The 14,431-nt window shown below is 33.4% G+C and overlaps 1 protein-coding gene and 1 long non-coding RNA gene across 2 annotated transcripts; one reads left to right on the top strand and one right to left on the bottom strand.

Moving 5' to 3' along the window:
• Positions 1-5,411: 5,411 nt before the first annotated feature.
• Positions 5,412-8,251, top strand: LOC110888925 (probable LRR receptor-like serine/threonine-protein kinase At5g48740). Its single transcript, XM_022136421.2, has 3 exons — positions 5,412-6,305; positions 6,420-6,470; positions 7,211-8,251. Exons 1-3 carry the CDS (start codon positions 5,412-5,414, stop codon positions 8,249-8,251), a joined length of 1,986 nt encoding a protein of 661 aa, XP_021992113.2.
• A 3,621-nt stretch (positions 8,252-11,872) lies between these two features.
• Positions 11,873-12,835, bottom strand: LOC110891334. Its single transcript, XR_002565240.2, has 2 exons — positions 12,502-12,835; positions 11,873-12,402 (listed from the first exon to the last, which is right to left on the bottom strand). It is a non-coding gene; the product is annotated as an uncharacterized LOC110891334 (long non-coding RNA).
• Positions 12,836-14,431: the final 1,596 nt, after the last annotated feature.

Here is a 14,431-nt window from a genome sequence, read left to right as displayed (position 1 = left end):
TTTAAAATCGTAGCTAAATTCTATCCTGAATTTTTTTAACGGGAAATTTTGAATCCATGAAAGACCACTGGAGTATTATTGTGTCATCAACGGAACCACCTGATCATATCCATCTCCATTAGGCTATAATGTTATACACGAATTCAGGAGAAATCTAATAAATCTGGAAAAACCCTTTCTTGTGAGAATCGAACATGGGATGTTTTGAGAATCAGACAAAAAAAACGTTACAAACCGGCACATAATAAGCCATCCTAACAATACCAAAAGAGGATACATCCTGGGGAACCGGGAGAGACCAAGTGGTGGTCTCTCCCCCAAATCTAAAACCTTCAAAGCTTGCAAATGACCTAAGGGTACCACCTTCCCATGGAAATCCAACTTCATGTGGAAGGTCACTTGCAAACGCACACGATCAAACGAATAACCCCTTCGTTTGGCCACTTCAAACGAATGGGTCTAAACACATTCGTTTGACCGTTTCACAAACTATTACATAATCAGCAGAAATGTAATCTAATATATTTTGGATCAATGAAGGACCACTGGAGTATCACCGTATCATCAGCGAAACCACCCGATCATATCCATACCCATTAGGCTATAATGTTATACATCAATTCAGGAGGAAACCCAATAAGTATGGGAAAACCCCTTCTTATGGGAATCAAACTCAGGACCTACTGGTATCTAAGCCTTATCTCACTCCTAAGATGCCACTAGGCTATAATGCCATAGGCAAAAAAACAGAGAAACATGAATCAAACAGGGGATGTTTTAGGAATCGGACAACATAACGTTACAAACTGGCACATAATAAACCATCCTAAGTCCTAATAATACCAAAAGAGGATACATCATGGAAATCACCCTTATTTGGATATTTGTGAGATTGGAAAGTCAAAGGAACATTTTGAGAATATTCCTTTTAGAAAAGAAAAATACAATTAAGTTGTATTACATTAAAGATTTTTATTGCTTAATTTATTTAATTGATGTGTATTGTATTACAGAATTTTAGAAAAAAAAAAGTTGATGGACAAGTAAAACCAACTTATGGCATCAAATATAAAAACAAAGTCTTCTAAATTATTATCTTATCTAATAGTAATGTGACAACATGCGAATAATTTTCATTTTTAAACATGGCTTCCTAATATACCTACCACATGTAAAGTTGGATTATTTTTTTCATAATTTACAACATAGCTGAAGAATCCAGTTAAAACGAAACATATAAAAGTGTGGAGCGAGTGACTTAAGCCTTATACTTCCATGGTGACTTCGAACAAAACCAAACTAATCTAAGAGTCGTGAATTACTTTCGGATAGAAACATTCGATGATTTACTTGAATTTTCTCAATCGGATAAAATTCGAAAATAATTATACAAGACCATTGATTTGTGTAGAATTCGTTAGCTTGAGATATTTTGACCAAAGGGATGAATACGAGTGGCTACCAAAATAATCACCTATATGATGTATATTATGGTACACTTTCGTCAACAAAGTAAATTCAATTACACCAAAATAATCACCATCCTCCCTCCCGCCGCCTCGCAATCGTAATTGTTTAGAGGATTGGGTAGCAGAATAGGTATTACAAGGCAACAACTGAACACGCTTTGCCATTTTTAACTATATATTTTGAAGTTTCGAATTCCAATTACCGAATGTGAGATAGAAATCAAAACTGGTGCTGACTGTAGTTTAACAAAGCAAGAAATCAAGCCAACAATTGGACATGCTCATGACATCTTTCATAGAAACACCGTGGGAGTCATTGGGCTCCAACGTTATAACAAGTATTGGGGCTTTGGACTCGTGGAACAATCTCATCGTATTCAGAACACCGTTGATTAACCTTAGTGTATGGGCGTCACCGCCCTTATTTGGATATTTGTGAGATTGGAAAGTTAAAGGAACATTTTAGGAATATTCCTTTTAAAAAAGAAAAATACAATTAAGCTATAATACATTAAAGATCTGTTTTGCTTAATTTATTTAATTTATGCGTATTGTATTACATAATTTTAGATAAAAAAAAGTTGATAGACAAGTAAAACCAACTTATAGCAGCGAAACATAAAACAAAGTCTTCTAAATTATTATATTATCTAATAATAATGTGATTGAATAATATTTTAATTTATAAGTGTTACAAACCCGTGTATTACACACGTATTTTTTTTTTTTTTTTTTTTGTAAATCATACTTCTTTATAATCCTGATCACATAGTTAAAAATGTAATAATAGTATAATCTAATTATTGGGTGTGTCCGATTAGTATTAATATAAGGATGGTTTCGTAAAATAGATCTAATTATTGTATTTTTTTTATTTTACGATAATATTTAATAAAATACATTGTATATATCTATAAAATTAATTAAATAGTGCATTCTAATATGGTTATTGTTTTGGTCAAAAATCAGACTAGGATAATGCAATCAAATCTTATTTTGTGAGATGTGATGCTTAAATGAATGAATGAATGTACGGACAGTTTGTAAAGGAAATGAACAAGAGACACAAGGATTTATACGAGGAAAAAGCCCTTGATCAAGGTATGATCTCCGGCACAAAAAACCTCGGGTGATGAAAACTAACGATCACCAACTATATTAAACAAGTAAAGGTTACAATTCGAGATGATAACAAGCTTGTTACAAGGATCACTAGTGTGCAAAATGTGTGTAATCGCCAATAAGTTGCAGAGAGTTTTTGAGTGTGTGTGTTTGCTAATTGTTCTAACTATCAAGCTCGTTATCCCCTTTTAAAAATGGAAATAAACTAAACAACAAACAATCCGCAAATTGTGCTAGCTACCCACGACTTCCTTAACGGCCATTCAAGCTATGCACGTGTAGAATAATAGAGCATATTCCCCAAGAATCTCGGCAAGACCAAGTCCCATGCTAATATCCCTGTAAAACAAGTTCAAATATAGTGGAAACAACCGTTAGTGTTAGGATAATAATGAGGATCCTGGATCCTTAAACCTGCAACGTCTTCTGAGGATCCTTAATTCAAACAGAATTGAGTATCCGTGATCCTGGCTGCACTTGAGGTTCCGTGATCCTTAGGTATATAAAATCCATCCCTAACAGTTATTAACATATCGAAATTGAATTTATTATATTAGTAAGGATAAGGATTAAAAAAATATTTTTAAATAAAATGTATGTCTAAACTGTAAAGTTGAAGGAGGGAGTGACTCGTGACAATAATTGGATTCTTATATTAAAAGTAAATAAGATTTGATATTTATTTAAAGTTAAATTAGAGTGACATATGGCATTAAGGTGACTTTTTTATTAGTAGATTTGTTACTTTATCATCTTTATCAATAATTAATATTTTAAATCATTTTGTTTTAAAATATATGTGGTTAATCTAGATATGTGATTAATCTTAATGAGGTGTTATATTATCAAATAAAGTAAATATAATAATGTATAAATAATTAAATCAGGGATATTAATAATAATAACAAAATAATAATAGTTTCGTAATAGATAATAATAAACCTACGATTAAAAGACTTTTGATTTTAAAGGATATTCATATTAAATACAGACGTATTAAAAAAATATAATGACCCTTTATCGTATGTCATAGAGGTGAAGATAATCTTGATCTTTAATATGTAAAGTCGGTATATTCAAGAGATAAAGTAATTCTTATATTTTTATCTATATATCATATAGTATAATTTAGTGACTCAAGCATCAAGGTATATCAAATTATTTTGAGTGAGATGATGCATAAAAAATTATTTATTAAGGTGGAGAATGGTCTTTATATTAATTTAGTTATTATTGTTATTTATTATGGTGGATGTAGGATAATAAATTGCCACATGGTATTTTGATAAAATCCTTTATTATGAAAGAATGTCATGTGGTATTAAGGAGACCTTTTTATTAGTATTAGATAGTTATATTTTCAACCCGTTGAAACCTTCACGCGTTGAAAAGTTTGAATGTTTGGCTTCTTTCTTGACGAACCTTAATTGGCCTTGACGAACCCTTCTCTCATTTGAGAAACCTTCTCTGTGACGAACCTTTCACTGGGCTTTTTGGGCTTTTGGTATGTAATTTATTTTTTCACTGGGCTTTTGGTATGTAATTTATTTTGTGGCTCGGTCATCATAATTTAAAATAAAAAATTAATATTTTGCTATGTAATTTATTTTTTAAGTTTAATGAAATTTATATTTTAGTGTTTTGTTGTTAATTTATAATTTTAAAATGAAAATTAAAAAAATTGGGAGTGATAGAATTCCATCACTAGTGATACCACACCCTTACATTTCTATCACTAGTGATAGAATATTGGGTGATGACATGACATGATTTGATTGGATAGTGAGAGTGATAGAAATCTATCACTAGTGACCACCCCTCCTCCCCTTGTAAACATAAGTGTTTGTATTTGATCTCATTCCTATTATTCAATGGTTTTCTTCTTCTTTTATTTTTTAAAAGGCAACGACTTTTATTTACTTCATCAAACAATATAGGGTCAGGGCGAGTAGCAAGATGCTATACCTATATATCAAATTGTTGCCCAGTGGAGTTGGATAATTAAATCAATATATATCAACAATTATTTTTTTAACGGTAAATTTAGATTACTGACGGATCACTGAAATATCATCGTGCTACCAGCGATATCACCTGATCATATTCATCTCCACTAGGCATAATGTCTATACACCAATAACCCAATAAATTTAGGAAAAATCTCTCTTGTGAGAATCGAACCTAGGACCCATTGGAAAAAACGATGGGCATCAATAATTATTCAATGCCTATTTAAACCAAGAAAGAAAAGCGCCAAACCTTGTGACCCTCTCGGAAGAGCCTACAAATTAAACTCTTTATCTCTCTAACCAAAAATCGTTAGATTCCCAGCGACGGTAACCGCGCCATCGCATCTCCGTCTTGGTCGTGAAGTCAATTTTCATTTTGTATTTCTTCCGGTTTGCAATCACGATCTGTTGGTCTTTTGGAGTTAAAATCCAAGTTTCATAGTTTGTATTCAAAATCAAAATATTGTTTCTTTGTTTTTCTTGATCCTTTTCTGCTTGTGTTTTGGTGGTCGTGTCACTGGCTCACCATAGGTGTTGATTTCATTTTTTGTGTTTTTCTTGATCCTTTTCTGTTTTTGGTTTGTATCTTTTTTGACCAGTTCATACGCGTTTTCACTCTGCAGAATATTAATTAATGTCTATTAAGAATGGTTGTGATAATCGCCAGCTGCCATAATCCTTTTGTCTTACCCGAACCCCCCACCCCTTTTCTTACTCTTTTAACTTCAATTCACCTGCTAGCTTGTTAAATTTTTTGGTGCCGGTGTTTACTTTGGTCAACACAAGCATCATGTCTTCATCTACCCAAGAGATGGACTATAATGAATATGTTGAATCCTTACTAATCCCAATAGAAGACATAGCATTAGCCACCAACAACTTCGCTGATGATAATCTCCTCAAACGTGGTACATATTATGATGTTCACAAAGGGAAACTCTTGCATTCTGGGGATTTAATCAATATTGTTGCTAGGAAATGTAAGGAATTCAGCTTTCTTTTCAACGAGTTAGTGCTTCTTAAAGATCTCAAACACAAAAATATCGTTTCTATATATAAGTTGGCTGCTGGGGAAGATGATAGATTCATCATCAACAAATATGAGGCCAATGAAAGTCTACACAAACATCTTGGTAGTCCAACACTCACTTGGATGCATAGATTGCTTATATGTGCCGGGGTCGCACATGCATTGAGTTACCTTCATTATGATGCAGCAGAAAATCATTATTTCATACATGGTAACATTAAAAGCTCCAAAATTTTACTAGATCACAACTGGGAACCCAAGTTACATGGTTTTGCATTTGCTGTTGAAGTTAGAAAACATCATCTTCACCTTACCAGCAAGTACAATGGCTCATTGCATTATATGGACCCGGCATTTGAAGACACAAGAGGTTTGAATCATAAGTCAGACATTTTCTCCTTTGGCGTTGTGTTGTTTGAAGTCTTGTTTGGGAGAGAAGCATATATTCAAGACGATGATAATTGGTATTTTGCTCGAATGGCAAGAGCACATTATGAAGAGAGAGAACTTGATAATTTGATAGATCCTGATCTTCAGAAACAAATGAACGTGCAATCATTGAACATGTTCGCTGAAATTGCATATTGTTGCATAAAGGAGAAGCGATCACAGCGTCCCGACATGAATACGATACGCACAAGACTTGAGAGAGCATTGGAACTTCAACGCAAACATGTAAGACCATCAATCTAATTTTGAATTCCTTTTTTTACCTTTCATCATTTTTTTTTTTGTAATAACTATCTTCTATTAATTTAATTCTCATTGTTGGGATTATTCAAAATGAAGGAACAAACAACACTTGTGGCCGTTGAAGGTACAACATCCAACCATTTGAAGGTAAGATAACTTTTTTCAGTTTGATTCAAGTGATTGCAGCAAATAATAGTTACCTTAGACCAATACTACAAAGTACAAACAAAATATTTAATCGAAGTTACTTTTATGTATACAATATTATTTTTAACTCTTCTTTGTATTTCCTAATATAGGTAGAGGATCCTGTAAAAAGTGCTCAAAGTGTGAGAAGTGTATTATAACACTATATATAATACTATATAACACCATATAAACACGGTATAACAATATGTAACACCATATAATACCATATAACACTATGTAACAAATATAACAATATAGTTTGTCTGATAGCATGTCTATGATAGATGTATAGTGTTATATTTGTTATATGGTATTATATGGTGTTACATATTGTTATACGGTGTTTATATGGTGTTATATAATATTATATATAGTGTTATAATACACTTTTCACACTTCTCACACTTTAGGCCATTTTTACACTATCCTTACCCTCCTAATATAAACATCACATATACTTTAAACCTAAAAAGACTTGAAAAGGTTAGAAGTTATTTTGAGCTTTATCTTCAAAAGGAACATATCAATGAAATGATAAAGACATGGCAATATTGCATTCTCATCCTTACTAGCAAATATATCATGCATTTCTCTACTTGTCTTCTAATCCGTAATGTTAAATTCGGGGCATCCCTTTTTATGGGTATTGTAATGTTAAAGTGCACCTGCCTGCTTTTCTCTAACACGTAATATTGTAGGGGAAAAGCTTGGATCACTTGAGACTAAGATTGAGTGACATAGAGTTGGCCACTGGATATTTTTCTGAAACCTACTGCATTGGGTCAGGTGGATATGGTATGGTGTACAAAGCAAAACTTGACCATTTTGATGGTATAAATGCTTTGGAAATTGAAGGAAAGAGTAAAGGTGAATTGCATAAGAAATATAGTTCTGTGGCTATCAAGCGCCTCTATAGTAGAGTAGACAGACAAGGAGAAAACGGGTTTGTTGCAGAAATTAGAACACTTAGTAATTGTAAGCATCCGAACATTGTCCCACTTTTAGGATTTTGTGACGAAGGACGTGAGTTGATTCTCGTTTACGAGTATGTTGCTAATGGAAGTCTTGATGATTATTTGGGTAACATGGATAACGTGACTAATCTTGTTTGGGCTCAACGTTTACAAATATGCCTAAATATAGCACATGGATTAAATTATCTTCACACCCATATAAGTGACAAACCCATGATAATACATCGAGATATAAAAAGTGCAAACATCTTATTGGATGATACTTGGATGGCAAAGATAGCCGACTTTGGGCTTTCGAAGTTACAGTGTACAAATCAACAAGGTACCACCCTTATTACCAACAATGTTGCCGGTACAGAAGTGTACTTAGATCCAGAATATGTGAACACTGGGAAGTTGAAAAAGGAATCAGATATTTACTCTTTTGGAGTAGTTCTGTTTGAAATATTGTTTGGGAGGTTGGCATATGATCAAATCTATGGTGAGAAAGGGCTTCCATCAGTAGCTCGACAACGCTACAATGAAGGAACACTGAAGGGAATGGTAGATCCAAAATTAATGGAAGCTGATGAAATCATTTCTATGCTAAAAGGGGGTGTCAATCAGGACTCTATAGAATCGTTTTTAAAAATTGCATATCAATGTTTGGCCGAAACTCAATCCGGGCGTCCGACTATGGAAGTCATCATCAAAGAACTTGAAGAAGCATTGAATTTTCAAGTAAGTAACCTGTTTCAAAATGTGACTTCCTTATTCGTAAATTAGTTACCCTATGATCTATGTTCACATTAGTTTATAACGCATGGATTAGGATCAAATACAAAGGATCTTAATTGTAAGAAGTGTAAGAAGGATTTATAGAGTGACAAGTGTACAATAACCTAAAAAAACCCACTACACAAAAACACCTCACTATAAGCCCTTGTGTAATGGGGCGCTTTGGCCAAGCATGGCGCCCAAAAAACGCCCGGAACACCACCCCCCTAGGCGCTATGTTTCAAAAATGGGGGGAGGGCGCCAGATTTTTAGCGGCGTTATTGTTGTTTGGTTAATTCATTTGACCAATCAAAAAATAGAAGAGTTTTTTTTATATTAATTAATAAAACTTAAAATTATTAAATAGGTAATGATGGGTAGGGGCTTTATGACTACGGCCTCAAATTGCATAACGCCCCATAAAGCCCCTTGCTGACGTGGCACGACACGTGTCGCATAACGCCCCACAAAGGGCTTTATGACTACACATGGCCTAAAAAAAACCTTAAACATCCACCACCACCAAAAACCTAAACCCCCCCCCCCGCCCCCACCCACATCACCCACCCAATTTTTTTTTTTTTTTTTTTTTTTTTTGCCGAGGGGGTGGGGTGGGGGTTTAGGGTTTTTGGGTGGTGGTGGGTGTTTAGTTTTTTTTAGGTTTTTGAGGGGGGTGGGGGGTTAGGTTTTTGGGGGCTGGGGGGATTAGGTTTTTTGGGGTTTGATTGGTGAGGTATAGTTTTTTTTTTTTTTTTTTTTTTTTTTGCCGGGTGGTGTGGGGGGTTTCGGTTTTTGGGTGGTGGTGGTGGTGGGGGGTTAGGTTTTTGGATGGTGGTGGGTGGGGTGGGGGTGGGTGGGTGTTTAGGTTTTTGGTGGTGATGTAGTGCGTTTAGTTTTAGGTTATTGGACATTTGGCACTCTATAATTTTTTGTTACACTTCTTACAATTAAAAGCTTTTGTAGAATAACTTGACCCTATAAGGCATAAAGCTCAAACCGAAAAACTTGATATTACAAACTTTATATAAAATATAATACACCATTAATTCATAACTCATACCTTAATTTTATTGTGAGTTCTATTATTTGCTGAAATTTAAACATAGAACTAGAAACTTGATGACATGAGTTCAATCTAAATACATAAAAGAATACATATACCGAAAATGGTTTGAAATCTTAGCAAATATTTTTATTTCGTGCGTTAAGCAAAGTCTTAAAAGATTACGGAATAAATATTAAAAGGAAGGGAGAGAAAATGAGGAATCTATACTATATAATAAAAGAAACCATTTTTGGGACACTTGTCATCATATTAGGCCATGTCTTATGGATAATTATTATTTTAGTTTAATATTTTCTAATTAAATATAGATAATCCTCCTACTAAATATTTTTTAGTTTAATTATTACTTTTATATTTATCTATTTACTTCAAATTCAAGTTTAGTTATCTAATTTGATATTAGAGAAAATTACGATTTTTGCCCATGTGGTTATATCACTTTTACCCTTTTATCCCAAAAAGGAATTTTTTAACATTCTGAGCGGTTAACATCTTTTTTTCTAACCTTTTAGTCCCCAACGCCATTTTTTCTAACCCTTTTGTCCCCTAAAAGTAAATGGATGGGGTTAGTGTTTGGGGCCAAAAGGATTAGAAAAAAAGATGTTGTATGCTCAGATGTTAAAAGATTCATTTGTTGGCTAAAAGGGTAAAAGTGATATAATCACATAGGCCAAAATCGTAATTTACTCTTGATATTAACTATATATTTAAACGTTTTGTTTAGTTTGGTATCAAATAGATTTTACGAAACTTAAAATAAAATTAACTGATATTATTTATCATTTCTACATTTACAAGTTTTAAATACATGGTTAAATTTATTGAGACTTCGTCATTTACAAGTTTTAAATAAAGAGTTAAATTAACTTTTTATTATTCGATATATAAAATTAAATTTATTCAACTCATACAATACACGGGGTTTTTCAAGGATATATATATTTTATTATTTAGTATAGAAAATTACATTTATTCAACCCGTGTAATACACATATTTTTAATAATGTAACTTTTTTAATATTTGGTATATAAAATTACATATATTCAACCCGTGTAATAAATGAAGTTTTTTAAAGATGTGTTATTTTATTATTTGGTAAACAATATTATATTTATTCAACCCATGTAATATATATGGTTTTAAAGATATAACTTTTTAATTTGGTATATAAAATTATATTTATTCAACCCATACAATATGGTTCTTATAGATATAAATTTTTATTATTTAATATATAAAATTATATTCATTCAACACGTGTAATAAAGGAGGTTTTTAAAGATATATTGTTTTATTATTTAGTATATAAAATTTATTTATTCGACCCGTGTAATACACGGGGTTATAACCTAGTTTAAATATAATTTAAAAATAATAAAAATGAGGGAGAAAAGGGAGTAGGATGTGTGATAGAGGTTTTCTAAAACCCACCACGTTAGATAGGTTTTGTCATATTTCTGAAGCCCTTACTTTATGGATTTTGTCATTCAACTAAAACAAACACATTAATGCCTTTCAGATCCATTGCTTTATTCTAAAACTCTACAACTAAACACATCCTTTATGAATAAGGATTAGGATTAAATACAAACTATCATAATTGTAAAAAGGGTATAATGGCTCCTAAAAAATCTACTACAAAAAAAACTTAAACATCTACCACCACCCAAAAACCTAAACACCACCCCCTCCCCCATCACCCACCCAAAAAAAAAAAAAAAAATTGCCGAGGGTGTGGGGGTGGGGATTTAGGTTTTTTTTTTTTTTTTTAGGTTTTTGGGGGTTGGGGGGGGGGGGGGGGGGGTTGAGGGGGTTAGGTTTTTGGGTGGTGCTTGTGGGGTGGAAGGGGGGGGGGTTAGGTTTTTGGGTGGTGGTAGGGTGAGTGTTTAGGTTTTGGGTGATGATGTAGTTGGTTTAATTTTACGTTATTAGACACTTATCACTCTGTAAATCCTTTTTACACTTCTTACAATTAGGAGATTTTGTAGAATAACTTGACCCTTATGTATAAATGTGCATATATAACTTTTTAAGGTCTATTTTCTATTATGAATCTATTTAGTGTTAATCTCATCTTCAGTTTATGAATCTATTTACTACTGTTTCAAACAAATTAATTATTACTTGAATCACCAAGTATATTTTCAATTGGTATTTTGTTATCATGAACTTAATATTGGCGTATAAACATAGTACGTGGGAAAACAAATATGGTATACAACGTAAAAAGGCATGTTTTGTTTCAGACTATATACGTCACAAAATATGCTTGAACGCAGACCTGGCAAACGGGTCGGGTCGGGTCGGGTCATGGGTCGAAACGGGTTTCGGTCACAGCGGGTTCGGGTCAAAATGGGTCAATTATAAAAAAGGGTTGTTTTGGTTCGGGTCGAAACGGGTCCGGGTCAGAGGGTTGTTTTGGTTCGGGTCGAAACGGGTCCGGGTCAGAACGGGTTTCGGGTCGGGTCGGGTCGTTTTTTTTTTTACAATATAACTTTGGTGATCATACGGACCGGCCCGTAAGTACTGTTATTACATGCTTAGTTGCCTCACTGATTTCTCGTTTGAATCAAAACTTATTAGCATTCATAAAAAAGATCATAAACATGTATACACAGCAGCTGGATACTCAAAGATGTGAACATGGATTCAGCAGCTGTTAACATGTATGCACAGCCGCTCGTTTAAATCAAAACTTATTGGCACTGAATATATATTTTTTTAATGTGAACCTGGATTCAGCAGTTGTTAACATATTGATAGTAGTTTCCTTAGCAGACATATTCTCCAACTTCACACTATTAAAGCACCAAGAGCTACAGATGTGCCACTTATATTTTCACGCTCATTACGTTTCCTACTATACGTCACACACTTGTGTACGTCCAGTTTACTATCATTACTCTCACTTTGATGCAAGTCAGCAACCGTCAACGATGTAGCAGGCAGGCAATTCACGTCTGCTTTCGCATTAGCATCTTGCGCAACACTTTCAGTCCCTTATGAGGATGAAGCGTTGTTAAGCGACAGCGACGAATCCATGAATACGATCCTCCTTTTCTTGATCGGCAAATGTTTGGCCGAGGCTTCCATCTGCAGTTCACAGAAACCGAAATGGAATCATAATTAAACTTTTCAAGCCAAAACAATCAACATAAACAATCCTTATCAAAACAAGGTTAAGTTCTTCACCTTATTAGATTCCAAAACAAGCGGTTTCAACCCGTTTGAATCCATAGCAAGTAACCGTTTCAAATCCGACATCCAAATCACGTAAATCTTGATCCAATTAACATCAATTAATTGTTCAAATCACGAATCAAGAAGTGGGTTCAAATCCCCAACTCAACTAACATGATGATTGACTGTGGTAGCGCCTCTGAAGTCGAAAAACTGGGCGAAACCGAAGATGACGCCGGCGTCGCTGATGTTGTCTTCAGTTCTTCACCAACCCTAGAGAGAACCCGTTCACAATTCTCAACCCTAGAGAACCCATACCTTCAGAATGCTCAACCCGTAATGCTCAACCTATAATGACCCATGGAATACTTCTTTGTTTTTTTAATTAACCCATTTTGACCCTTTGACTTAAATTAGTTTATACCCAAACTAGAATTACCACCCGCCGCAATGCGGCGGAAGATTCATTAGTTATATATCAAGACAAATGTTTAGCAAATGACCACGAGACTATGTGTAAAACCGAGAAAAAAATAACTAAGTCGATCTCTGACTCACAAGTTACGAACGGGAAAAATAGACGCGCTGCGACGGACACGTCAAACAGGAAAAAAATAGATGAAAAAACGTTGAACCCCACACGTGCGTTGCGGCGTATTAACTCGGAAATTTAGAGCGACACGTTAAACAGAGAACTTATGAAAGATGAAAAGTATATAAGAGACTAAAGTTGAAAGTAAAAAAAAGTGTTGAGATTAAATTACGATAGATGAAAAGCTTTGGGTTGAAAGTAAAAAAAATTAAAGGGATTAAATTGCAAAAGATGAAAACTTTTAAATTAAAAGTGAATAATCAAATTAATCAAAGGGTTAAAATACCAAAGATTGAAACTTTAGAGTTAAAAAAGAAATCAATTTCGTATTATGAAAACAAAAGAGAGAAATAGATTTAGTTAAATTGATGTTTAATATTATTATTATTATTATTATTATTATTTAATAAAAGAGATAAATAAAAAATAAGGGTGAGAAATTACTAGAGAATGACACGTGTCCAAAAAAGATTTTTGTTTATTAGTATAGATAAAAAGAGATATATAAAAAATAAGGGTGAGAAACTACCAGAGAATGACACGTGTCCAAAAAAGATTTTTGAAACTTTAGAGTTAAAAAAGAAATCAATTTCATATTATGAAAACAAAAGAGATAAATAAATTTCGTTAAATTGATGTCTAATATTATTATTATTATTTAATAAAAGAGATAAATAAAAAATAAGGGTGAGAAATTACCAGAGAATGACACGTGTCCAAAAAAGATTTTTGTTTATTAGTATAGAGAGATCCACCCATAATATGTTATAAATAACCCAAAATGACTCGTATTAAAGACTTTGGGTGAATTGCCCCCTCTACTTGAACGATAAGAGGATATGTTCGTTATAGATAAATCCATGATATCCAAAACAGAGGTCTCTCTATTTCATATGGCTTATGTAAAACGGCCCATCTAAAACCTGGCAAGTTGAATGACAATTTGGCCCACTAGGTTAAAGCAATATTTGTATCAATCTGAGTAGGAATAAAATATATTATTAGATTAGTCCGATATCTTTTGTATTTTAGAGATAGATTTGTATATATTTTACACCTATCTCTTCCATATATTGTGGAGATCGTTTTTGTATTTATAGAGGTTTTGTGGAATGAAGAGAGATATCGAAATCAATTATCTTTCATGGTATTAAGACCCTGTCAATCCTCTTAACCTCGCATCAACCTTCTGCTACCTTTAAAGCCTCTATCCATTCCCTCAATCTTTAACTCTGTTACTTCCCAATCCTCCCTCTAAAATTCATCATGTCTTCCCCTCTTCACCATGCCATTACTGTCTCCAACATTCGTACTTTTATCCCTATAACCCTAGACATTGAAACCGGTCAT

Source organism: Helianthus annuus, chromosome 11, assembly GCF_002127325.2.
Source record: "Helianthus annuus cultivar XRQ/B chromosome 11, HanXRQr2.0-SUNRISE, whole genome shotgun sequence".
NCBI classification, from domain to species: domain Eukaryota; kingdom Viridiplantae; phylum Streptophyta; class Magnoliopsida; order Asterales; family Asteraceae; genus Helianthus; species Helianthus annuus.
Note: the sequence above shows the minus strand (reverse complement) of the source record. Positions and strands in the feature narration are given on the sequence as shown.

Bases quoted from the DNA above. Each gene is read 5' to 3' on its own strand.
- LOC110888925 (XM_022136421.2), top strand. From the start codon at position 5,412: ATGGACTATAATGAATATGTTGAATCCTTACTAATCCCAATAGAAGAC. The intron at 6,306-6,419 runs GTAAGACCATCA...TTCAAAATGAAG, and splicing joins TGGAACTTCAACGCAAACAT to GAACAAACAACACTTGTGGC. The intron at 6,471-7,210 runs GTAAGATAACTT...GTAATATTGTAG, and splicing joins CAACATCCAACCATTTGAAG to GGGAAAAGCTTGGATCACTT.